This window comes from Salvelinus namaycush, chromosome 16 (genome assembly GCF_016432855.1).
Source record: "Salvelinus namaycush isolate Seneca chromosome 16, SaNama_1.0, whole genome shotgun sequence".
Lineage (NCBI taxonomy): Eukaryota > Metazoa > Chordata > Actinopteri > Salmoniformes > Salmonidae > Salvelinus > Salvelinus namaycush.
Window position 1 is genome coordinate 44,266,652 of NC_052322.1, and position 26,173 is coordinate 44,292,824.

Sequence of the window (26,173 nt, forward strand, 5' to 3'; positions counted from 1 at the left end):
TTATACACTCTCTGGAAACCTGTCATGAAGAACATCCTCAATTATAGATACTGTGTGGATGTTGCGTCTTTAATGTCTGTTATATTGATGTGCTACCCCCCGTGTTATATTGATGTGCTACCCCCCGTGTTATATTGATGTGCTACCCCTCGTGTTATATTGATGTGCTACCCCCCGTGTTATATTGATGTGCTACCCCCCGTGTTATATTGATGTGCTACCCCCGTGTTATATTGATGTGCTATCCCCCGTGTTATATTGATGTGCTATCCCCCGTGTTATATTGATGTGCTACCCCCCCGTGTTATATTGATGTGCTACCCCCCCGTGTTATATTGATGTGCTACCCCCCGTGTTATATTGATGTGCTACCCCCCCGTGTTATATTGATGTGCTACCCCCCCGTGTTATATTGATGTGCTACCCCCCCGTGTTATATTGATGTGCTACCCCCCGTGTTATATTGATGTGCTACCCCCCGTGTTATATTGATGTGCTACCCCCCCGTGTTATATTGATGTGCTACCCCTCGTGTTATATTGATGTGCTACCCCTCGTGTTATATTGATGTGCTATCCCCCGTGTTATATTGATGTGCTATCCCCCGTGTTATATTGATGTGCTATCCCCCGTGTTATATTGATGTGCTACCCCCCCCGTGTTATATTGATGTGCTACCCCCCGTGTTATATTGATGCGCTACCCCCCCGGGTTATATTGATGCGCTACCCCCCCGGGTTATATTGATGCGCTACCCCCCCGGGTTATATTGATGCGCTACCCCCCCGGGTTATATTGATGCGCCACCCCCCCGTGTTATATTGATGTGCCACCCCCCCGTGTTATATTGATGTGCTACCCCCCGGGTTATATTGATGTGCTACCCCCCGGGTTATATTGATGTGCTACCCCCCGGGTTATATTGATGTGCTACCCCTCGTGTTATATTGATGTGCTACCCCCCCCGTGTTATATTGATGTGCTACCCCCCCGTGTTATATTGATGTGCTACCCCCCGTGTTATATTGATGTGCTACCCCCTGTGTTATATTGATGTGCCACCCCCCCGTGTTATATTGATGTGCCACCCCCCCGTGTTATATTGATGTGCCACCCCCCCGTGTTATATTGATGTGCCACCCCCCGTGTTATATTGATGTGCTACCCCCCGTGTTATATTGATGTGCTACCCCCCGTGTTATATTGATGTGCTACCCCCCGTGTTATATTGATGTGCTACCCCCCCGTGTTATATTGATGTGCTACCCCCCCGTGTTATATTGATGTGCTACCCCCCCGTGTTATATTGATGTGCTACCCCCCCGTGTTATATTGATGTGCTACCCCCCCCCGTGTTATATTGATGTGTTACCCCCCGTGTTATATTGATGTGCTACCCCCCCGTGTTATATTGATGCGCTACCCCCCCGTGTTATATTGATGCGCTACCCCCCCGTGTTATATTGATGTGTTACTCTCCCCCGTGTTATATTGATGTGTTACTCTCCCCCGTGTTATATTGATGTGTTACTCTCCCCCGTGTTATATTGATGTGACACCACATGATCTTGCCCCTGCAGACAGGGGGAGTTTGCCAGTGCAGACACAGCCTACGTCTTGGCCTTCTCCATCATCATGCTGACCACAGACCTGCACAGTCCACAGGTCAGAACACCAACCAATCAGTCAGTCTGGTTTTATGTATATACACTACCGGTCGAAAGTTTTAGAACACCTACTCACTCAAGGGATTTTCTTTATTTTATTTTACTATTTTCTACATTGTAGAATAATAGTGAGGACATCAAACATATTTGATTCTTCCAATAGCCACACTTTGCCTTGATGACAGCTTTGCACACTCTTGGCATTCTCTCAACCAGCTTCATGAGGTAGTCACCTGGAATGCATTTCAATTAACAGGTGTGCCTTCTTAAAAGTTAATTCGTGGAATTTCTTTCCTTCTTAATGCATTTGAGCCAATCTGTTGTGTTGTGACAAGGTAGGGATGATATACAGAAGCCCTATTTGATAAAAGACCAAGTCCATATTATGGCAAGAACAGCTCAAATAAGCAAAGAGAAATGACAGTCCATCATTACTTTAGGACATGAAGGTCAGTCAATACGGAACATTTCAAGAACTTTGAAAGTTTATTCAAGTGCAGTTGCAACAACCATCAATCGCTGTGATGAAACTGGCTTAGCGTTACCAGCCTCAGAAATTAAAATATATTTTGATTTGTGTAACACTTTTTTGGTTACTACATGATTCCATATGTGTTATTTCTTAGTTTTGATGTCTTCACTATTATTCTGCAATGTAGAAAATAGTAAAATAAAGAAAAACCCTTGCAGTACCAGTCAAACGTTTGGACACACCTACTCATTTAAGGGTTTTTATTTATTTTGACTATTTTCTACATGGTAGAATAATAGTGAAGACATCAAAACTATGAAATAACATACGGAATCATGTAGTAACCAAGAAAGTGTTAAACAAATCAAAATATTTTATATATTTGAGATTCTTCAAAGTAGCCATCCTTTGCTTTGACGACAGCTTTGCACACTCTTGGCATTCTCTCTCTCAAAAAATGAGGAATGGTTTTCCAACACTCTTGAAGGAGTTCCCACGCTTTTCCTTCACTCTGCGGTCCAACTCATTCCAAACCATCTCAATTGGGTTGAGGTCGGGTGATTGTGGAGGCCAGGTCATCTGATGCAGCACTAAATTACTGACTGTGTCACCAGCAAAGCACCCCCAGACCATCACACCACCTCCATGCTTCATGGTGGGAACCACACATGTGGAGATCATTCGTTCACCTGCTCTGCATCTCACAAAGACACAGCGGTTGGAACCAAAAATCTGGACTCATCAGACCAAAGGACCGATTTCCACCACTCTAATGTCCATTGCTCATGTTTCTTGGTCCAAGCAAGTCCCTTCTTCTTATTGGTGTCCTTTAGTAGTGGTTTCTTTGCAGCAATTTGACCATGAAGGCCTGATTCACGAAGTCTCCTCTGAACAGTTGATGTTGATGTGTCTGTTGCTTGAACTATGAAGCATTTCTTTGGGCTGCAATTTCTGAGGTGCAGTTAACTCTAATGAACTTATTCTCTGCAGCAGAGGTAACTCTGGGTCTTCCTTTCATGTGGCGGTCCTCATGAGTGCCAGTTTCATCATAGCGCTTGATGATTTTTGCAACTGCCAAGAGTGTGCAAAGCTCTCATCAAAAAAAAAAGTGAGGCTACTTTGACGACTATCAAATATAAAATATGTTTTTGATTTGTAAACCCTTTTTGGGTACTACATGATTCCATATGTGTTATTTCATAATTTTTATGAAGAAAAAAAAATGAAAAAAAACTACCTGGAATGAGTAGGTGTCCAAACTTGACTATTTAGCAGACACTTTTATCCAAAGCGACTTAGTCAGTCATGCATACATTTTACGTATGGGTGGTCCCGGTAATCAAACCCACTACCCTGAAGTTACATGCTTTACCAACTGAGCTACAAAGGCCCAAAAAGTTACCATGCATTGCTCATCCGGGATTTGAACTCCCAACCCTTCCTTTGTGAACCCACCACCACAACCTGACCAGACTGTCATTTAGCCTGTTCATACCTACCTACGGCCAGTTGTTTTTATTAACTGAGGTCCCCACCGTTGTGTTATGTTACAGGTGAAGAACAAAATGACCAAGGAACAGTACATCAGAATGAACCGTGGCATCAACGACAGTAAGGACCTGCCTGAGGAGTACCTGTCCTCCATATACCATGAGATCGCTGGCAAGAAGATCGCCATGAAGGACAGCAAGGAGCACACTATCACACCCAAGGCTAGCAAGCACAGTAAGTAGAGGAGCCAGGGTATGACAAAGAGCCATATATTTAGAGTTGAGACAACATTTAGAATATTCTGATTCTAGACTTTCAGTTATTGTTTTAAATATTCCCAGTGTTATGTTAATGGTGAGCTAACATGGCTGTTATAGAATGGTGTAATGTCATGTTAATGGGGCTCTAACATGACTGTTATAGAATGTTGTAATGTCATGTTAATGGGGTTCTAACATGACTGTTATAGAATGTTGTAATGTCATGTTAATGGGGTTCTAACATGACTGTTATAGAATGTTGTAATGTCATGTTAATGGGGTTCTAACATGACTGTTATAGAATGTTGTAGTGTCATGTTAATGGGGCTCTAACATGACTGTTATAGAATGTTGTAATGTCATGTTAATGGGGCTCTAACATGACTGTTATAGAATGTTGTAATGTCATGTTAATGGGGTTCTAACATGACTGTTATAGAATGGTGTAATGTCATGTTAATGGGGCTCTAACATGACTGTTATAGAATGGTGTAATGTCATGTTAATGGGGCTCTAACATGACTGTTATAGAATGGTGTAATGTCATGTTAATGGGGCTCTAACATGACTGTTATAGAATGGTGTAATGTCATGTTAATGGGGCTCTAACATGACTGTTATAGAATGTTGTAGTGTCATGTAAATGGGGCTCTAACATGACTGTTATAGAAGGTTGTAGTATCATGTTAATGGGGTTCTAACATGACTGTTGTAGAATGTTGCGGTGTCATGTTAATGGGGTTCTAACATGACTGTTATAGAAGGTTGTAGTGTCATGTAAATGGGGTTCTAACATGACTGTTATAGAATGTTGTAGTATCATGTTAATGGGGCTCTAACATGACTGTTATAGAATGTTGTAGTGTCATGTTAATGGGGCTCTAACATGACTGTTATAGAATGTTGTAGTGTCATGTTAATGGGGTTCTAACATGACTGTTATAGAATGTTGTAGTGTCATGTTTCTGGGGTTCTAACATGACTGTTATAGAATGTTGTAGTGTCATGTTAATGGGGCTCTAACATGACTGTTATAGAATGTTGTAGTGTCATGTTTCTGGGGTTCTAACACGACTGTTATAGAATGTTGTAGTATCATGTTAATGGGGTTCTAACATGACTTGTAGAAGGTTGTAGTGTCATGTTAATGGGGTTCTAACATGACTGTTATAGAATGTTGTAGTGTCATGTTAATGATTCTAACATGACTGTTATAGAATGTTGTAGTGTCATGTAAATGGGGCTCTAACATGACTGTTGTAGAAGGTTGTAGTGTCATGTTAATGAGGTTCTAACATGACTGTTGTAGAAGGTTGTAGTGTCATGTAAATGGGGCTCTAACATGACTGTTGTAGAAGGTTGTAGTGTCATGTAAATGGGGCTCTAACATGACTGTTGTAGAAGGTTGTAGTATCATGTAAATGGGGCTCTAACATGGCTGTTATAGAAGGTTGTAGTGTCATGTTAATGGGGCTCTAACATGACTGTTGTAGAAGGTTGTAGTGTCATGTAAATGGGGCTCTAACATGACTGTTGTAGAAGGTTGTAGTGTCATGTAAATGGGGCTCTAACATGACTGTTGTAGAAGGTTGTAGTGTCATGTTAATGCATCATAATGCAGAATCCTCAATGTCCCAACTGTCTGAACACATGTCTCTCTGAACGCATGTCTCTCTGACAAACTATCTAATCCTGTATGTATTATGTGTCAGCTGAAACCCTACGCCAACCTTCCCAGGGGGAATTGTAGCCTTACTGGTTGCCTAGGAAACATAGGTGTTGGTCATGTGATACTGTCAACCCAGACCTAATATTTTACATCATTTTGTCAGATGTTTTTACGTTGTCTGTCCACGAGAGATTAGTTGTGATAATGTGGGCGGTCTCTCTTTGCAGGCGTAGCCAATGAGAAGCAGCGTCGTCTGCTGTATGACGTTGAGATGGAACAGATGGCGAAGACAGCCAAGGCCCTGATGGAGGCTGTAAGCCACGCCCAGGCCCCCTTCTTCAGCGCCACCCACCTGGAGCACGTCCGGCCCATGTTCAAGGTACTGCAGCGTCAGTCAGCTTCAATCAAACCAAATCTATTTTATAAAGACCTTTTTTACGTCAGCAGTTGTCACAAAGAGCTTTACAGATACCCAGCCTAAAACCCCTAAAACATGCTAGGTAAATGCCCTCAATCTCACACAAATCATCAAGGAACCCACCAGGTACAACCCTAAATCTGTAAACATGGGCACCCTCATAGACATTATCCTGACCAACTTGCCCTCCAAATACCTCTGCTGTCTTCAATCAAGATCTCAGCGATCACTGCCTCATTGCCTGTATCCGCTACGGGTCCGTGGTCAAACGACCACCCCTCATCACTGTCAAACGCTCCCTAAAACACTTCTGCGAGCAGGCCTTTCTAATTGACCTGGCCCGGGTATCCTGGAAGCATATTGACCTCATCCCGTCAGTTGAGGATGCCTGGTCATTCTTTAAAAGTAACTTCCTCACCATCTTAGATAAGCATGCCCCGTTCAAAAAACGCAGAACTAAGAACAGATATAGCCCTTGGTTCACTCCAGACCTGACTGCCCTCGACCAGCACAAAAACATCCTGTGGCGGACTGCAATAGCATCGAATAGTCCCCGCGATATGCAACTGTTCAGGGAAGTCAGGAACCAATACACGCAGTCAGTCAGGAAAGCAAAGGCTAGCTTTTTCAAGCAGAAATTTGCATCCTGTAGCTCTAACTCCAAAAAGTTCTGGGACACTGTAAAGTCCATGGAGAACAAGAGCACTTCCTCCCAGCTGCCCACTGCACTGAGGCTAGGTAACACGGTCACCACCGATAAATCCACAATATTTGAGAATTTCAATAAGCATTTTTCTACGGCTGGCCATGCTTTCCACCTGGCTACCCCTACCCCGGTCAACATCCCTGCGCTCCCCACAGCAACTTGCCCAAACCTCCCCACTCCTCCTTCACCCAAATCCAGATAGCTGATGTTCTGAAAGAGCTGCAAAATCTGGACCCCTACAAATCAGCCGGGCTAGACAATCTGGACCCTCTCTTTCGTTTTGTTGCAACCCCTATTAATAGCCTGTTCAACCTCTCTTTCGTATCGTCTGAGATCCCCATAGATTGGAAAGCTGCCGCGGTCATCCCTCTCTTCAGAGGGGGAGACACTCTAGACCCAAACTGCTACAGACCTATATCTATTCTACCCTGCCTTTCTAAGGTCTGTAGCAGTTTCGGTTGCAGTGTTCAGAAGTCTGATGGCTTGTAGATAGAAACTGTTTCTGAGCCTGTTGGTATCAGACCTCGTGTCTGCCTGACGGTAAGGGAGAGAACAGCTGGTGGTTGGGAGGTGCGAGGTCCTTGATGATGCTCTGTGCCTTCCTCTGACACCGCTATGAGTAGATGAGCAAGAAATGTAGATGCAGAAGCCCAGACTATCACCTGTGCCAGAAGATGACTTCACCCTGTGTGTGTGTGACCGATGTTCTTTACGAAGTTAAATGATTCAAACCTGTGTGCTCTACCTGCCTGTGTATTTCAGCTGGCGTGGACCCCTCTCCTGGCAGCTTTCAGCGTGGGCCTACAGGACTGTGACGACCAGGAGGTGGCCTCTCTGTGTCTGGAGGGGATCCGCTGTGCTGTCAGGATTGCATGCATCTTCAGTATGCAGGTTAGCTGTCTCCCCTGGCTACACAGCTAGACCTCCGCTTCTAAAACATCTAATGTAGCAACCTTAGGCTAGGTTTACACAGGCAGCCCAATTCTGATCTTTTTCCACTAATAGTTTTTTTTGTACCAATCAGATCAGCTCTTTTGCCAATTCGTGGGCTGCCTGTGTAAACACAGCCTTATACACTTTACTTACCAAATATTATTTTTGTTGTTGATTTCCCCCCCCCCGCCCAATCAAACATAGTTCTAGACTTAACATGAACTTAAATAACCTAGAAGAGACAGTTTTTTGTGTCTTTTATGTTCATCTTTAACATTAATTACCCGTCTGTCTGTGGCTTTGTCTGTCTCTGTGTAGTTGGAGAGGGATGCGTATGTCCAAGCCTTGGCTCGGTTCACCCTGCTCACAGCCAGCTCCAGCATCACTGAGATGAAGCAGAAGAACATCGACACCATCAAGACCCTTATCACTGTGGCCCACACAGACGGAAACTACCTGGGCAACTCTTGGCACGAGGTAGGTCAGAGGGCTTCTCCCAACCCTGCCTCATCTCTTCTGTTAGTCAGGAATCCAACCCATGTTATATACTGTAGCACTTGGTAGAGACATTTTGAACAGAACATTGAGGCTCACCTCCGGGCCCTAACTCTCTCTCTGCAGATCCTGCGGTGTATCAGCCAGCTGGAGTTGGCCCAGCTGATTGGCACGGGGGTGAAGACACGCTACATCTCTGGAGTGGTTCGGGATAGCCAGGCCGGCATCAAGGGCTTCCCCACCGGGGGAGAGGAGTTCATGACCCTGGGACTGGGTAGGTCTCACAGGGCTCTTGAACATCAAGGACATTGACTGTGTAAATGGTGTTTCAAGACAGAGTTAGGGTCTCAAAGTGCACCCTATTCCCTGTAATAGTGCACTACTTTTGACCAGGGATCTATGGACCATGATCAAAAGTAGTGCACTATATGTAGGGGATATGGGTGCCGTTTGGCATGTAACTGGTGTGTTAAATGTGTTTCCTGTTGCAGGGACCCTGGTTGGAGGTCCAGACCGGAGGCAGATGGCTCATATCCAGGAGTCAGTGGGAGAAACCAGTTCTCAGAGTGTAGTGGTGGCTGTGGACAGGTGAGAGACCAGAGATGTGTTTGAATACTCATACTAACTGCACTAACCGTACTATTTGTGACGTGAATTGCGTATATAGTATGCTTACTGTTCATAGTATGGATATAGTTAGTATGCCAAAAGTTCCCGGATGTCGTACTAAATTTGCCAAAATATGAAGTATACATGCAGAGGACACTATTTCCGTACTTTAGGGCCCATAATGCATTTCTAGAGGAAATGGGCGTGGCTTCACATCGTTTTCAGATTTGAAGAAAATGGCGGAAAATATGCAGCCGAAGTAAGAGAGCGGATACAAATTCATTGCTTTAACTAATTATGACAAAGGTTAAGAAATTGTTGAACAATGTAATGACTTTTCAAATAAGTTATGTTACAGGTTATGTTGGCTGACAATTTGTTCGCTACGCTGTCCTTATGAACCACATATCATTACAGCAGTATTTTCCGGTATGTTAGCTAGCTAATGTTACCTAACGTTAGTTGGCTTAATTATACATCAAACTTGCCAGAATATTGGCTATCTAACTAACTACCCAACGTTTACTGACTTGATTATTCCCGTCATTCTTACACGGAACCCAAACCGGCTGCGCGCGTAAATTTATTTTGTCCCCCTACACCAAACGCGAACACGACACGCTGGTTAAAATATCAAAACAAACTCTGAACCAATGACATTTAATTTGGGGACAGGTCGAAAGCATTAAACAAACATGTCTGGCAATTCAGCTAGTTAGCTTGCACTTGCTAGATAATTTGTCCTATTTAGCTAGCTTGCTGTTGCTAGATAATTTGTCCTGGGATATAAACATTGTTATTTTACCTGAAATGCACAAGGTCCTCTACTCTGACAATTAATCCACACATAAAACGGCCAACCGAATCGTTTCTAGTCATCTCTCCTCCTTCCAGGCTTTTTCATCTTTGAACTTATATGGTGATCGGCATCTACACTTTCATAGTATTACCACGACAATCGTCAGAACAGTTCATCTTTCAATCACCCACGTGGGTATAACCAATGAGGAGATGGCACGTGGGTACCTGCTTCTATAAACCAATGAGGAGATGGCATGTGGGTACCTGCTTCTATAAACCAATGAGGAGATGGGAGAGGCAGGACTTGCAGCGCGATCTGCGTCAGAAATAGAAAGGAGTTCTATTTTAGCCCTTGGCATCGCAGACGCTTGTTGGCGTGCACGAGCAGTGTGGGTGCAATAATTGAATAACATGGATTTCTAAATTTATTTTGCGACGCGCACGAGATGTGTCCTGTCTGGTCAGCATGTTAGCTTAGCTAAATGGTATAGTCGTTGTGCGTTCTCAAGGGACTTTCGGGTGCTTTCGTAAATTCGCTCTGGCGATCTACTTCGATTCCAGAGCACAGAATAATGAATATACGAGCGCTCAACACCCGAATATGGCCAGTGTCCGTGAAAGTCGGCAAAAAAGCGTAATTAAATTGTCGCCAGCAGCACAGTTAGTCACCAACGCTCTGGATAACATAACTGCCTAACCAGCTCTGCTAGGGCGAGTAAAATGGTCAGTGGTCTCATTTGTGTCTGGAAGTAGCTAGCAAGCAACATTATCTTGTGTGCTTGACTGCCTTTGTAAGGTCAGAACGCTCAAATAAACCCTACTCGTCGGCCAGAGCGTCCAGTGTGCGCTGCGAGTGCGAAACGCTCTGAATTTACAAAAGGACAATGCTCTGAATTTACGAGCGCACTCTGGCACTCCAGATTGAATTTTAGAACACAACCGAAGTCATAAAATGTCTAACTAGTAATTTGTTACGCTAAAAAGCTAGCAATAGGTTGCATAGCAACAGCATCAACTTCCGGTAGACAGGCGAAGAGCTAGTACGCTCAACTGAAAGGATACTGTTTGTTTACAGTGTACTAAAATGAACTAAATAGTATGTACTATATACTCATTAAGTATACAGTATGGGTATGCGAACACATCTCAGTTCTCTGAGAGTAATGGTGGCTGTGGACAGGTGAGAGACCAGCTCTCTGAGAATAATGGTGGCTGTGGACAGGTGAGAGACCAGCTCTCTGAGAATAATGGTGGCTGTGGACAGGTGAGAGATCAGCTCTCTGAGAATAATGGTGGCTGTGGACAGGTGAGAGACCAGCTCTCTGAGAGTAATGGTGGCTGTGGACAGGTGAGAGACCAGCTCTCTGAGAGTAATGGTGGCTGTGGACAGGTGAGAGACCAGCTCTCTGAAGGTAATGGTGGCTGTGGACAGGTGAGAGAGATGCGATACAGTGCTGGACGGTATACCGTATTTTACTATATTCCGGTATTGATGCACGGACCGGTTTGGGTTTTTACCTTACCTTGTGTAACGGTATTTCAATGTTAAGTTTGTTAAATGTGATACGCCACTCCTGCGCATGTTTTAATATACAATTTTTATAGTTTACTACATTTGCTACTTGAGTTGTCTCTCTCCCCCTCTCTTTCCACACACACCAAGCCCCGCCCCCTGTCACTCAAGGAGAGCAGTTTTTGCACTACTACGAGTCACAACAACCACTCGCAGTGACAGTCTGCATGGTCATTGCTGCAGATATTCATGACAACGATGCTGATTTCCACATTGCTTCTTAATTTAAATCCAGAAGGGTTCTATAGTTACACTATTAGTTAGCAACATCAAAGCTACAGTAAGAGCAAAAATGTAATGTAACATCTAATTAGGATCCACTGGGGAAACACTGACCAACACTTTGGTTCCTACCCTGTCACAATAACCCCTCCTTGGCTTTTTCATTCGTTGTCATGTCAAACAACACTGTATTCAAAGTCCCCACTATATTACAACTTTTGGTTAAAGTTTTATTGGAACAGTATAAATACAATCCGAATGGTGAAAGCCCCATTTTAAAGTAACTTGGTAAAGTGTCAACACATACTTTCTATCAAGCACATTTCGAACTTGTATTATTCAAAAACTGTCAAACACCATCAAATGTGAAAGATATTGTATTTTGGCCACATCGCCCAGCCATAACACATGATCACCATACACCATGTCTGCAGTCAGACATCTATACTTTGTCATGTACTGTATGCCATCTGATCTGGATTGTGCTATTTGGAAGTACATGACCTACCTTTTGCTTTGTTTGCAGGATCTTCACTGGTTCCACAAAGCTAGATGGAAATGCAGTCGGTAAGTGGATCTGTGTGTTTCTCTGTATCTGGCAGTGTGCATGTGTTTTTTGACGTCGTTCCTGTGTCCTATTCCTAGTGGACTTTGTGCGGTGGTTGTGTGCGGTCTCCATGGATGAGCTGGCCTCTGCTCACCAGCCGAGGATGTTCAGTCTGCAGAAGATAGTAGAGATATCTTACTACAACATGAACCGCATCCGTCTGCAGTGGTCACGCATCTGGCAGGTCATTGGAGACCACTTCAACAAGGTGAGTGACTACCTAAAGTAAGAATGGTTTCCCAGAACCAGATTAAGCCTACTTCTGGACTAAGAAACACTTTTAGTGGAGACGCTGCATTGAGCATTGTTAGTCCATCGATAGTATTAAAGGGATACTTTGGATACCATTTTTGTCTCTGGCCTCAGTATGAAGGAAGTTAGCGGTAGCATGCTAGCAGACTCCCATAGACTTGCAGTCATTGCACCTATGCTTCCTAGCATTAGCTCGTGAAACTACCTCCAACTTCCTTCGTACTGGACACAGAGACATAACAACGGCATCCTCTAGTTCCTCTGACTCTGAGAAGTAGATAAAGGACTTCATTGCCAAAATATCCCTTTAATCTATTAATCTAACCTGATTATGCAAAGACGTAGCCTATCTATTGACTGTGGATCTATGCCTGTGTGTTTGCTACTCTGCCAGGTGGGCTGCAACCCCAACGAGGATGTGGCCATCTTTGCGGTGGACTCTCTGAGGCAGCTGTCAATGAAGTTCCTGGAGAAAGGAGAGCTGGCTAACTTCCGCTTCCAGAAGGACTTCCTCCGGCCATTTGAACACATCGTGAAGAAGAACAGGTAGAGATCGACCAGGGGGAAGGGACAGTTCTTGAAATGGGTCATGTGAAGGGAGTAAAATGAAAGAGGCAGAGGTGATTTGGGTCAATTTTGAGGATATGATGAGAGGGAAAACCCTCCCTCTACACACTCACAACAAACCATTGACTGTTTGACCCCCTCTCCTCCACAGGTCTCCCACTATCAGGGACATGGTGATCCGCTGTGTGGCCCAGATGGTAAACTCCCAGGCAGCCAATATCCGCTCCGGCTGGAAGAACATCTTCTCTGTGTTCCACCAGGCCGCCTCGGATCACGACGAGACCATTGTGGAGCTGGCCTTCCAGACTACTGGCCACATAGTCAGTGAGTACCGTCAGTCACATCAGGACTGTGGCTAACCATTTTGACTGACAGTCGACGGCCAACTCTGTAGAGAAATGGACTGCTGATGTAACAATTTCTCTCTCCTCCACAGTGATCACGTTTCAGCAGCACTTTGCAGCAGCCATAGACTCCTTCCAGGATGCGGTCAAGTGTCTGTCTGAGTTTGTGTGCAACGCTGCCTTTCCTGACACCAGTATGGAGGCCATCCGGCTCATCCGCCACTGCGCTAAATATGTCGCAGACCGGCCGCAGGTGGGCACCACAGGCCCCGGGTAGGGTGGGCACCACACAGGCCCCGGGTAGGGTGGGCACCACACAGGCCCCGGGTAGGGTGGGCACCACACAGGCCCCGGGTAGGGTGGGCACCACACAGGCCCCGGGTAGGGTGGGCACCACACAGGCCCCGGGTAGGGTGGGCACCACACAGGCCCCGGGTAGGGTGGGCACCACACAGGCCCCGGGTAGGGTAGGCACCACACAGGCCCCGGGTAGGGTAAAAAAACACAGTTGGAAAAAGGAACTTGAAATCTGGACATGGGTTACCAATCTGGACTAGAAAAAGCAAGCACTTGTGGTGGTATTAACGCTCAAAGGGAGAGCAAGAGATACAGCACTGGAAATATCCACCAAGGATTTGAACCAGGATGATGGTATGGGAACTCTGATTAGAGCACTAGATTATGTGTGTCTTAAAGAAGAGAAAAGCAGTACCTACGAGGCATATTCAAACTTTGACAGTGTTACTAGAGACATTTCGGTTGCCAGTGGTGAAAAAAGTTTCCAATTGTCATACTTGAGTAAAAGTAAAGATGCATTTTAATAGAAAATGACTCAAGGTAAAATACTACTTGACTAAAAGTCTAAAAGTATTTGGTTTTAAATATACTTAAGTATCAAAAGTAAAAGTATAAATCATTTAAAATTCCTTATTAAGCAAACCAGACAGCACAATTTTTATTTACAGATAGCCGGGGGCACACTCAAACACTGACATAATTTACAAAGGAAGCATGTGTTTAGTGAGTCCGCCAGATCAGAGGCAGTAGGGATGACCGAGGATGTTCTCTTGATAAGTGTGTGAATTAGACTATTTTCATAATCTGCTAAGCATTCAAAATGTAACAAGTACTTTTGGGTTTCAGGGGAAATTAATGGAGGAAAAAGTAAAATATTTTTTTTAGGAATGTGGTTACGTTCCTTTTTTAATATAAATAGTCAAGTACAGATACCCCAAAAAACTACTTAAGTAGTACTTTAAAGTATTTTTACTTAGGTTCTTTACACCACTGTTGGTTGCAATGACGGACGACATAATTGATTTCGAACAGAGGTCAAATAGGATGTGCAAGTACGACGTGGTTCTTCCGGATGCAGTGTTACACGGAGCCCAAACCGGCTGCTCGCATGAGCCATCGTGCATTGTCCCGCCCACACCAAACACGATCACGACACGCAGGTTAAAATATCAAAACAAACTCTGAACCAATTATATTAATTTGGGGACAGGTCAAAAAGCATTAAACATTTATGGCAATTTAGCTAGTTAGCTTGCACTTACTAGCTAATTTGTCCTGGGATATAAACATTGAGTTGTTATTTTACCTGAAATGCACAAGGTCCTCTACTCCGACAATTAATCCACACATAAAATGGTCAACCGACTCGTTTTTCGTCATCTCTCCTCCTAGGCTTTTTATTCTCTTGACTTAATATTGCGATTGGCAACTTTCATAAATTAGGTGCATTACCGCCACCGACCTCGTTCGTCTTTCAGTCACCCACGTGGGTACAACCAATGAGGAGATGGCACGTGGGTACCTGCTTCTATAAACCAATGAGGAGATGGGAGAGGCAGGACTTGCAGCGTCATCTGCGTCAGAAATAGAACTGACTTCTATTTTAGCCGTTGGCATCGCAGACGCTCATTGGCGGGCGCGAGCAGTGTGGGTGCAATAATTGAATAATATAGATTTCTACATTTATTTTGCGCGAGCTGTGTAATCTGCCTGTTAGCTTTCACATTGGTAGATACTGCCTGTATGGATGGTAGGGAGAAACAGTTGGCTTTGACTGCTTGTACTCTGCTAACTTTTGCATCAATGAAGTCGGCACAAAAAAAAAGAAAATGGGTGTAAAAGATGGCTGTCGTGCCAATAACAGATGGAATGCAAGTGAGTGACGAGGTATACCACACCGAGCAGCAGAGAAAAGGTGCCAACAAGTCACGTTCTCAAGACAACCAGACGAGGGCGCCATTGCCCGGCACAAATCCACTTGACAGTTATGGAAGGAGATAAAAATGTGCTATTTGTCAAAGCACTTACCAATGGGTTAAAGATTAACATGATTGTTCCTCATAAAAACTAACAGGAAAATGTCATCAGAGAGAGCAGTGTAACTCTGTTTTCAAACCAGTCTGCTTCTGACACAGGTCTTTATAGTTGAGTCCTATAGGACCTGCTGTGAGTCATACTGTGTGTACACGCACAGTGTGTGTGTGGTGCTAAATGGTTTGATAGCAATGTCAGTCAACTAAATATGAAAGAAGTACACCATGTGAAAATCATGATACCAGTGAAAATAGGTCAGATTAAATGTCACATTAAAACAGGTGGTCCCAGCAGATATCCCCTTACTGAATGATTTGAAATTAAATTGCCTGTTGGCAGACCATCCCTTATGGGAGTCATTGACACACAAACAAACTAGAAGGGACCAGTGTGAGGTTGGGACGGCACCTTTCAGCACTACATGCAGCGAGAAAAGCGTTCACTGAAGCAGAGAGTGTTCAGAGAGAATTCGCAGCTTCGTCCCCTCAGATGAGAAGTACGAGACTGGGAACAAAGTGTACTACAAACGAGTTGACTGTCGAGTGGAAAGGACCGGGAGTAGTCATTGGCCAAGAAGGTGTGGTGATATTTGTGAGGCCTGGGCTGCACCGTTGTCAGAGTGCATCTCTCAAGATTGTGAAAAGTAAATGATCATCCAGTTGGAAGGGCTGTTGCTGAGAATCAGCCTCCTATCGAAAATGACACATTAATAGGCCCAAACCTACCAGATGTCTCCAGCCACTGATATAGACACTGAAACTGACACAGGAAATGGAGCAGAGACCTTCAACCATGACAGGTAATACTGTTGAGGGTTCAAATGAGGAAAACGTTCAACAGCCACTGAAACCTAGTTGTCATTTGGAGTTAACAGGGACCACACGGGCCACGGGTAGGGACCACACGGGCCACGGGTAGGGACCACACGGGCCACGGGTAGGGGCCACACAGAATCACCAAGTACATCCCAGACCTAGATTACAAACTGCTACATTGCTCTCTAATCAAGCCTGCACTGTACGCCATCTGAGAATGTTGCATCACGGTGTTCCTGTTCCATTCCTCTGAGGGTCTTCCCGGTCTGTCCCCAGGCTCTGCGGGAGTACACCAGTGACGACATGAACGTGGCCCCAGGGGACCGGGTGTGGGTGAGAGGCTGGTTCCCTATCCTCTTTGAGCTGTCCTGCATCATCAACCGCTGCAAGCTGGACATAAGGACCAGGTAAAACATCTGACCTCAGGTCTGTGTACAGGTATAGACCCATTTCCTGTCCGCGTCGTCAAAGGTAACGCACGCAGTTCCAAATCGGAACGTGGTTTGTTTACATGGAAGTAAGCACGATCGTGTCTGACTTCAGATGCAGCTTTTGCAAGTTTGCAAACACGTAAACAGATGGTTATTGTCTATAACATCGCAGATTTGATTACCAAGCAAGCCAGCGAGGCAAGGTAACATATCCCAAATACAGCTAGATAAAGCCAGAAGAATGATATACTTGTTGAACATGGCTATACTCGTCAGTCTGTGTTTTTCATGGTCTTCACTTACTGCTAAGTTTACCATGGTTCCGACATCAGTCTATAGTTAGCTATCTGCTACGGGGATTGTTGTTTGCTAGTATGCGTGCATCATTCGAACGTGACGTTTGGCTCTATAGTTGGCTGTAACCAACTTTGATGCTTTGAGCCCAATAGATATTCATGTATGATTATCTATGATTATGATGTGCGTCTCTCTGTCACAGGGGTCTGACTGTGATGTTTGAGATTATGAAGAGCTACGGACACACCTTTGAAAAGCACTGGTGGCACGACCTTTTCCGCATCGTCTTCCGTATCTTCCACAATATGAAGCTCCCTGAGCAGCAGACCGAGGTGGGTGGCTATAGTTATTGTCCTTCCGTATCTTCCACAATATGAAGCTCCCTGAGCAGCAGACCGAGGTGGGTGGCTATAGTTATTGTCCTTCCGTATCTTCCACAATATGAAGCTCCCTGAGCAGCAGACCGAGGTGGGTGGCTATAGTTATTGTCCTTCCGTATCTTCAACAATATGAAGCTCCCTGAGCAGCAGACCGAGGTGGGTGGCTATAGTTATTGTCCTTCCGTATCTTCCACAATATGAAGCTCCCTGAGCAGCAGACCGAGGTGGGTGGCTATAGTTATTGTCCTTCCGTATCTTCCACAATATGAAGCTCCCTGAGCAGCAGACCGAGGTGGGTGGCTATAGTTATTGTCCTTCCGTATCTTCAACAATATGAAGCTCCCTAAGCAGCAGACCGAGGTGGGTGACTATAGTTATTGTCCTTCCGTATCTTCCACAATATGAAGCTCCCTGAGCAGCAGACCGAGGTGGGTGGCTATAGTTATTGTCCTTCCGTATCTTCAACAATATGAAGCTCCCTAAGCAGCAGACCGAGGTGGGTGACTATAGTTATTGTCCTTACGTAAGTAGTTAAGTAAGCCTTGTCCAAGACAAAAAAGCTTGTGGCCCTATGGGAGTTTCTGCTGGAATTATACTAAACAAAAATATAAACATAAAGTGTTGGTCCCATGTTTCATGAGCTGAAATAAAAGATCTCAAATGTTCCATATGCACAAAAATATTATTTCTCAAATGCTGTACTCAGTTTGTTTACATCCCTGTTAGTGAGCATTTCTCCTTTGCCAAGATAATCCATCCACCTGACAGGTGTGGCATATCAAGAAGCATCATGATCAGTACACAGGTGCACCTTGTGCTGGGGGCAATAAAATGCCACTCTAAAATGTGCAGTTTTGTCATGCAACACAATGCCACAGATGTCTCAGGTTTTGAGGGAACGTGCAATTGGCATATTGACTGCAGGAATGTCCACCAGAGCGGTTGTCAGAGAATTGAATGTTCATTTCTCTACCATAAGCTGTTAGAATTTGTCAGTATGTCCAACTAGCCTAACAACGGCAGACCACGTGTAACAGTCAGAAACCGTCTCAGGGAAGCTCATCTGGGTGCTCGTCATCCTCACCAGAGTCTTGACCTGACTGCAGTTCGGCGTCGTCACCGACCTCAGTGGGAAAACGCTCACCTTCGATGGCCACTGTCACGCTGGAGAAATGTGCTCTTCGTGGATGAATCCCAGTTTCGACTGTACCGGGCAGATGACAGACCTGTGGGCGAGTGGTTTGCTGATGTCAATAACCCCACTGGTATGGGCAGGTATAAGCTACGGACAACTAACACAATTTCCTTTTATCCATGGCAATTTGAATGCACAGAGATACCATGATGAGATCCTGAGGCCTAATGTTGTGCCGTTCATTCGCCCGCCATCACCTCATGTTTCAGCATAATAATACACCTCCCCATGTCGCAAACATCTGTACACAATTCCTGGATGCTGAAAATGTCCCAGTCCTTCTATGGCCTGCATATTGACCAGACATGTCACCCATTGAGCAAGTTTGGGATGCTCTGGATTGATGTGTACGACAGCATGTTCCAGTTCCCGCCAATATCCAGCAACTTTGCACACCCATTGAGGAGGATTGGGACAACATTCCACAGGCCACAATCAACAGCCTGATCAACTCTATGTGAGGGAGATATGTCATGCTGTATGAGGCAAATGGTGGTTACACCAAATACTGACTGGTTTTCTGATCCATGCCCCTACTTTTTTTTTCTTTCTAAGTTATCTAACCAACAGAAGCATATCTGTATTCCCAGTCATGTGACATCCATAGATTAGGGCTTTGAGTTTATTTCAAGTGACTGATTACCTGAACTGTGACTGACTACCTGAACTGTGACTGATTACCTGAACTGTGACTGACTGACTCTGAAATGTTGCATTTATATTTTTTTGTGTCTTGTGACTTCTTGTAGAAGCATGAGTGGATGACCACGACCTGTAACCACGCTCTGTACGCCATCTGTGACGTCTTCACCCAGTTCTATGAACCTCTTTGTGAGGTCCTGTTGGCTGACATCTTCACTCAGCTGCAGTGGTGCGTCAGACAAGGTGGGTGCCTTCCTCTCAACAGTGATAGGGAGGAAAAACACAGCTGACTCACACACACACACCCCTAACTAATTAAATATCTACCGTAAAATTATATGTGTAACAATTTACCAGAAATGTAAAGTTAGGTGACGTAATGGTGAATGACATCAGTATTTTCTCTTCCCGCAGATAATGAGCAGTTGGCCCGGTCAGGGATTAATTGCCTGGAAAACCTGGTCATCCTGAATGGGGAGAAGTTTAGCCCAGAGGTATGGAACGTCACCTGCTCCTGTATGCTGGACATCTTCCAGACCACCAGCCCACACGTGTGAGTTCTGCTGCCGGCCGGCCTGTCTGTCACCTTGATGTTCTCACAACTTCAGCAACCCATCACCATGAATGTAACAGTAATATATTCTGTGTGTTTTATATATTAACAGAAAACACACTGTTAGAGAAGATGTGCGTGTGTGTGTGTGTGTGCATTAACAGTGCTGTCAGATGTTGTCTAGTCATGAGCAGAACTTGTTGCAGGCCATGGTGACTCATGAACACATCATGTGGCCAGCCAGAACACAGGAAACACTTACTCCCACAGACCACATGACTGACGATTTGCACATTTCTATTTGCACTTCTCATCAGCCTATTGACATGGCGACCGGCTGGTCAGGAAGAGGAGGCTGGTGATGGGAAACACATGGTGAGCAAACAATAACATTTATGAACCATCTGATAAGAGTTCCCTTTGAGCCTGATTAGACAGACAGTAACAAGAGAAAGGGCAGCGATTTGACTCTTGTAAATTGATCTGGTCCTGTTTATGACATGAGTTCTTAAACAAACATGCAGATCGAACCTTCTCATCTCATTGGCTGTATTTGTCTGTTTGTTTACAGGATGTAGATTTTGACACCCAGTCTCAGAACAGCTATGACAGGGCCCTGTCAGAGAAAGGAGGGCAGAGCCAGATATCCACCGCCAGCGATGACACCTGGAAAGGGAAACCCCACGCCAGTAAGCAACGGGTTGCAGAAATATTTGGCCCTCGCCCCTCAATTCACATTTCTCTCTCTACCTCATTATCCTTCATGTCATTTTCCACGTTTGACCCCAGTCTCTCTTTGGTCCCTCTTATTCAAATAAAAGTATTATTAGTCGCGTACCTATATTTTGCAGGTGCAGGGAAATGCTTATGTTTCAAGCTCCAACAGTGCAGTAATACCTAACAATACACACAAATCCCCCAAATTAAAATAAATATTAGAAAGAGCAATGTAAGAAACGTTCTGAGCAAATAATGTAATAATAATAATAATAATAATGCAAAGTTGGCTAGGAGCTATAAACAGGGCGACCGTGTCATCTTCCTGATGCCTCTGTGCTCTGTGTCAGGGATGTCAGACCTGATGCCTCTGTGCTCTGTGTCAGGGATGTCAGACCTGATGCCTCTGTGCTCTGTGTCAGGGATGTCAGACCTGATGCCTCTGTGCTCTGTGTCAGGGATGTCAGACCTGATGCCTCTGTGCTCTGTGTCAGGGATGTCAGACCTGATGCCTCTGTGCTCTGTGTCAGGGATGTCAGACCTGATGCCTCTGTGCTCTGTGTCAGGGATGTCAGACCAGAAGCTGTTTGCAGGGCTGCTCATCAAGTGTGTTGTGCAGTTGGAGCTGATCCAGACCATTGACAACATCGTCTTCTACCCGGCAACCAGCAAGAAGGAGGATGTAGACAATATGGCTGCGGCACAGGTTTATCACAACCATGTCTGTCCTTTATGAATATAAAGTCATGATGTTTATTAACATGTACTTAATTATGGCTTTGATACCCTACACCCAAAACACATGTTGCTGGGGAATTGACCGAGGCTCTGTGCTGTGTCTGTCCAAGAGGGATGCCCTGGAGGAGGCTGTAGAGGGGGACCCTGGACAGGGGGAGCAGGGCATGTACAGACACCTCTCCTCCCAGCACCTCTTCAAGCTGCTGGACTGCCTGCTGGAGTCGCACACCTTCGCCAGAGATTTCAACTCCAACAACGAGCAGAGGACTGCACTCTGGAGAGCAGGTGTGTTCAACTGTCTGTCTCGCTTGGTGTGTTTACAGTATTTATCAGATGAGCTAATCGGCCAGGCTGTCATATAAATGTTTTGATATAGGATGCTCTTGTCTCTCTGTCCATCCATCTGTCTGTCTGCCTGGCTCTGTCTCAGGATTTAAGGGGAAGTCGAAGCCCAATCTGCTGAAGCAGGAGACTAGTAGTCTAGCCTGTAGCCTGCGTATTCTGTTCCGCATGTACTGTGACCGGCAGCTCCAGGACTCCTGGCCTGACATCCAGACAAGGCTGCTGCTGTGAGTGTCCTGGGGAAGGAAAGACTGGGGGGATCATGGTGTGAAAAACCTTGACAATTGTAATGTGACTTTGGCTCCTTTTTAAAGCACTATATAATTAAAGATATAAAAGCATGTGTTCACACCAATGATGTAGAGGCAGCAGCCTGGGGGAAACCCCAATGTGTTAAATTCTCGGTAAAAGTGGATCCAATATTCTGTGTGACCTGAACAACAACAAATGAAATGTAAATGTGATTCCAACATGTCATCCTTAGTCCTCTGGCTGCCTCCCTGCTTGGTCAAGCTGTAACAGGTTCTTCAGCATTGGTTTGTACGGATGTTTCACTCCCAGCAGTGCAATATGTGGTAATGTTGGTCCGGTCCTGTCCTCAGGGTGTGCAGCGAGGCTCTGTCCTACTTCATCAGCTTGACCTCAGAGAGTCACAGGGAGGCCTGGACCAGCCTGCTCCTAGTGCTGCTCAGCAGGACGCTGCGACTAACCGACAATAAGGTTACACACACCTACATCCACATGGACTGAAATATTTGCGCGTTTGCACACACACACACATACACACACTGACAACTGGGTTTGGCTTGCAGTGACAAGTGCGATCTGTTTTTTTGGAAGACTGTTTGTGAACACGTGTCTGCCAGCACCATTTCAACTCTATATACCTCGCCTGAGTAGGCAGTAGGAAAAGAAGACAGTCCATTTCCCCTAACGTCCAATTGACGTATCTAATAGGTCAAATGGTTTGAATAACGAGCAGTAGGACAGCCTCTCACTGGCCTCCTTTCCCCTCCGGCAATGAATTTGAATTCTGTAGAGGAAGGGACACTGATTATTTAACAGCTTGTAATGACCTTGGTATGTAAGAGGCCATCAGCTGTGTGCAGGCAGACCAGGGGCCTTGGGCTACCTCTGCTACATCAAGGATCTATGAATTAGACCCGATTCAGTGCAGATTTCCCGTATAGAGCTTACAGTCCGTTATCCTTAGCCTGGTTCAGTCTCATTGAGAATGGGTAACTAAAGGAAGGACACTGTTAGCTTAGATACCAATCAGATAAACAGGAAATGTGCAGCCTTACGGGTTATTTTGACTTTGACTAAAATGTTTCCTCTTCCCAAATCCCACCTTCAGGTGTACGTAGTAGCTTCTAAACAAATGACATTGATATTTAACTTTGGCCATACTTCAAACAATCCACTCTTTGACATCACACTCCACTCACCCTGGGCGTAATTGCAGTTTGTGTGTGCATCTATCTGTTTGATGCTAAATAGTCTGTTCTTTGTCCCTTTCTGTCCTCAGTTCAAGCTTCATGCCTCCTGTTACTACCATCACCTGTGTGAGATGATGCAGTTTGACCTCATACCAGAGCTCCGTGCCGTTCTGCGCCGGTTCTTCCTCCGCATCGGCTCAGTCTTCCACATCGCTGCTCCTGAGATGGGCTAGGCCAACCCGCCCTAGGAGGGTCTGGAGATGGAATGGTCTGTGTGGGGGGGGGGGGGGGGCACTGGTGGGTGGTGGAACGCTGAGATGTATGAAGACTGAGGCGAGAGCTCCCCTATCGGGAGTAAGGCAGTGCGAAGGGATGGAGGATGTAGATTGACGCAAAAATTATGTTACCATGAGGGAAAGATGCTTTGAAAGTCCTCAGTTCCTGTTTATCTTCTGCAAAGGAAAGGCTTCAAGAGTTGGTAATAAGGTCTGGTGCCCCTTAAGACTGACTCCCCTTAGAACCTCTGCTGGGTAAAAAGCTCTGTGAAAGAACAGAGCTCTCTGACTGTTTCTCAACACTGACGTTAATGTCAAATGTATGGAAAATTAACCACAACAATTAATTGATGTGGTTTTATATATATCCTCTACCTGATCTTGTTTCTCCTATTTGTTGATTTTTAAGACTGAACAAACACGCATATCCAAATGCTAACGCAAATGAAGAATACCATTACTGAATATTCTGAAAAGTACCACTGGCAGAAAAGCACATTGGAAACATGACAGTGACGTGACACTAAAGTATCCTCATGTGTTTCTCTAGTTGTGATGTACTTGATGATCTGATCAAAAGATATTGTAACAACTGATAGGCCTGATAACAAGACCTATCCTTATTACTGTCCCATTTTTGTTATGTTCAATCCACTCTTAATTTGATGTTATTGGTGGTTGGCCTCCAGTGTTTTCGTAGCACAACCTGTATTCAGCATCCTACCCTAGGATTACCATTAGTGGGAATGGCTTGCTCCCTAATGGATGAGCAAGTATGGCCGGTTGTTCCCCTGCCACCATTCCCCATTGATCATATCATGTGAATCACTATAGCCTGTTATGAGTCCTAATTTGACTTGTATTTATTTATTTTTATACTTATTTTAAAGCAACATTTACATGCCAGTTTACTTGTTGAAAGGCTACTGCACATTCCCTATGTTCTGAGAGCAAAATGGAATGACTAGCTATTTTCTAGAATGAATCTGGTGTCACGTAAAAAGGAAGTCTACAATGCAACGCCCATGGTATTATATAGCAAGGACGAAATGATCTTCTCCCGTCAGACAGTTCTATGTTACACCTAATGGAGCCTGCAACAGATCCCTCATGTATTAACTGTCCAGTACTTTCTCAGTGGAATGCCTGTCACTATTGTCAGTGAAATACCAGACAGGAGTAAGAATGAAGAGAAATCAAACGTTATTCCTAAATATGTCAGGGTATCGCTACCATCTTCACCATTTGCAGTTTAATCCTGTCTGCATATTATTATTTTTTTTAAACAAGGATGTATATAATTATTTGAAGTGCATTTAAATATTTTTGATTAGCATTCCTCTACCTTAACACTATGGATGTCTACTTTTCCCTTAAGGGGAACTATACAGTAATATGGAGAAATACATTGTGTAAAGTTTTCATGTAAAATAGAAAATGAAGTGCTATACATATTGTGACGTAATCTCCCAAGCATTTGGTGAAGTAATCAATAAACCTTGAATTCAGATCTATAGCAGCACTGCTTTTGTTGGTTCACTGGAAAGTTAAATACTGTCATGCTGTAATGTAGCAGCTACTGGTGTGGCCTTTTGACAATGCGTTTCTAAAGTTGACCACAATGTGGCGCTGTAAACCTCAAACGTTAGAATGTATCAAAGGGAATTTTGGGGGTAACAAAGGTTACCATGGAGATGTGAAACATCCTTTGTTTTGTTTTGGGCTGTAAAGACTGATATAAAAAATATTTTACGTTCTCGTAAAGCTGTACTGTGTTTAATTTACTTACGAAGAAAACCGACAACGTTTATCAAGAAAGTCATCTTAATATTTTAGCAAACTAAAATTAGGTCAAAGAAGATGGGATTGACCCGCTGTTAGGCTGCTAACGTAAACTGTAACCTTAATGTAGTTGGCTAATAACCTCGCTAACATAGCAGGCGTTTAGATGTACACACATCTAGTTGGATGAAGTAAGCGCCATTCAATGTCAGCGGGCGGAACAGCGAGCTAGTAATGGCAATTTTTGCTAAAATTAGCAAGATTAGCTAGCTATCCAGTCAGCGCTCCTCCTTTTGCTCCAGCAGAAATGACGAATATGATCCTGTCTGCTGATGTTTGGATTTCGTTGTGGACTTTGTGCCAACCATTCAAGTTGCGGTAAGTGTTTCATATCGATTAACGTAGTTTAATGTTCAGTTTCTAGGAGCTGTATGAGAATGTTAGCTAAAGATGCACAACCACACTAGCTATTTTTACCAAATCGGAATGGGAAAGATGTTAGCTAGCAAACTATTCAGAGGAAAGATGATATATGTTAAACTTAAGCAAGCCAAACAAGCTAACTACATTCGCTGTCCTAGGTTTTTTTTTTTTACTAGTTTCAGTAGCCAAATAGACATTAAATGCAAATTACAAACCCAGGATAATTGACCAAGATTAGAACGCCGACTGCATACGAACTATAACTACTTGGGGGAATGACTTCAATACGCCAATTTAACAAACTACTGTACCTTTTTTATGTTGAAATTGTAATGTGTAACTAAATGTGTTTCTCTAGCAAGTGACGATTGCGCAAAACTGAGTTGATATCTAACAAGCCATATTGCGGTGGATTTTAGGGTACGTTTACACTGACAGCCCAGTTCTGATCTCTTTTTTTTATTAACCAGATAAGCCCCGAAAAAGATCTGTGATTGATTGGTGATTAAGACCAATTAGCGGAAGAAATATAAATTGGGTAACTTGTATAAAAGCAGCCTTATGCTGCATTCACGTCATCTCAAACTCGGGACCTCTGAGTTAAAATGTAAGTAGGTTATTTGCATAGACGTAGAGCTTCCTATTGGTTGATTCTGGTACCTCCCAAGTGGGAAACTCGGCATGACTCTTCTGCCTATGTTAGAAAGTTGGAAATGTAGTAAACTAA

The 26,173-nt window shown here is 44.3% G+C and overlaps 1 protein-coding gene across 4 annotated transcripts in view; it reads left to right on the plus strand.

Moving 5' to 3' along the window:
* LOC120061474 (brefeldin A-inhibited guanine nucleotide-exchange protein 2-like) overlaps positions 1 to 25,009 on the plus strand; it is a 40,087-nt gene extending 15,078 nt beyond the window's left edge. For 3 of the 4 annotated variants that reach the window (XM_039011311.1, XM_039011313.1, XM_039011315.1), the window contains exons 17-39: positions 1,581 to 1,665; positions 3,693 to 3,864; positions 5,787 to 5,938; positions 7,446 to 7,574; positions 7,935 to 8,093; positions 8,238 to 8,385; positions 8,603 to 8,699; positions 11,843 to 11,883; positions 11,962 to 12,131; positions 12,570 to 12,721; positions 12,894 to 13,066; positions 13,179 to 13,339; positions 16,509 to 16,639; positions 17,163 to 17,292; positions 19,285 to 19,420; positions 19,592 to 19,730; positions 20,048 to 20,105; positions 20,302 to 20,419; positions 21,014 to 21,168; positions 21,296 to 21,470; positions 21,616 to 21,754; positions 22,130 to 22,247; positions 23,056 to 25,009. In XM_039011311.1, the coding sequence (XP_038867239.1) occupies positions 1,581 to 1,665; positions 3,693 to 3,864; positions 5,787 to 5,938; positions 7,446 to 7,574; positions 7,935 to 8,093; positions 8,238 to 8,385; positions 8,603 to 8,699; positions 11,843 to 11,883; positions 11,962 to 12,131; positions 12,570 to 12,721; positions 12,894 to 13,066; positions 13,179 to 13,339; positions 16,509 to 16,639; positions 17,163 to 17,292; positions 19,285 to 19,420; positions 19,592 to 19,730; positions 20,048 to 20,105; positions 20,302 to 20,419; positions 21,014 to 21,168; positions 21,296 to 21,470; positions 21,616 to 21,754; positions 22,130 to 22,247; positions 23,056 to 23,199 (3,082 nt within the window). In that variant the 3' untranslated portion in view covers positions 23,200 to 25,009. The remainder of the gene's footprint in view (positions 1 to 1,580; positions 1,666 to 3,692; positions 3,865 to 5,786; positions 5,939 to 7,445; positions 7,575 to 7,934; positions 8,094 to 8,237; positions 8,386 to 8,602; positions 8,700 to 11,842; positions 11,884 to 11,961; positions 12,132 to 12,569; positions 12,722 to 12,893; positions 13,067 to 13,178; positions 13,340 to 16,508; positions 16,640 to 17,162; positions 17,293 to 19,284; positions 19,421 to 19,591; positions 19,731 to 20,047; positions 20,106 to 20,301; positions 20,420 to 21,013; positions 21,169 to 21,295; positions 21,471 to 21,615; positions 21,755 to 22,129; positions 22,248 to 23,055) is intronic. The other variant, XM_039011314.1, reaches the window with a different exon arrangement.
* The last annotated feature ends 1,164 nt before the right edge of the window (positions 25,010 to 26,173 follow it).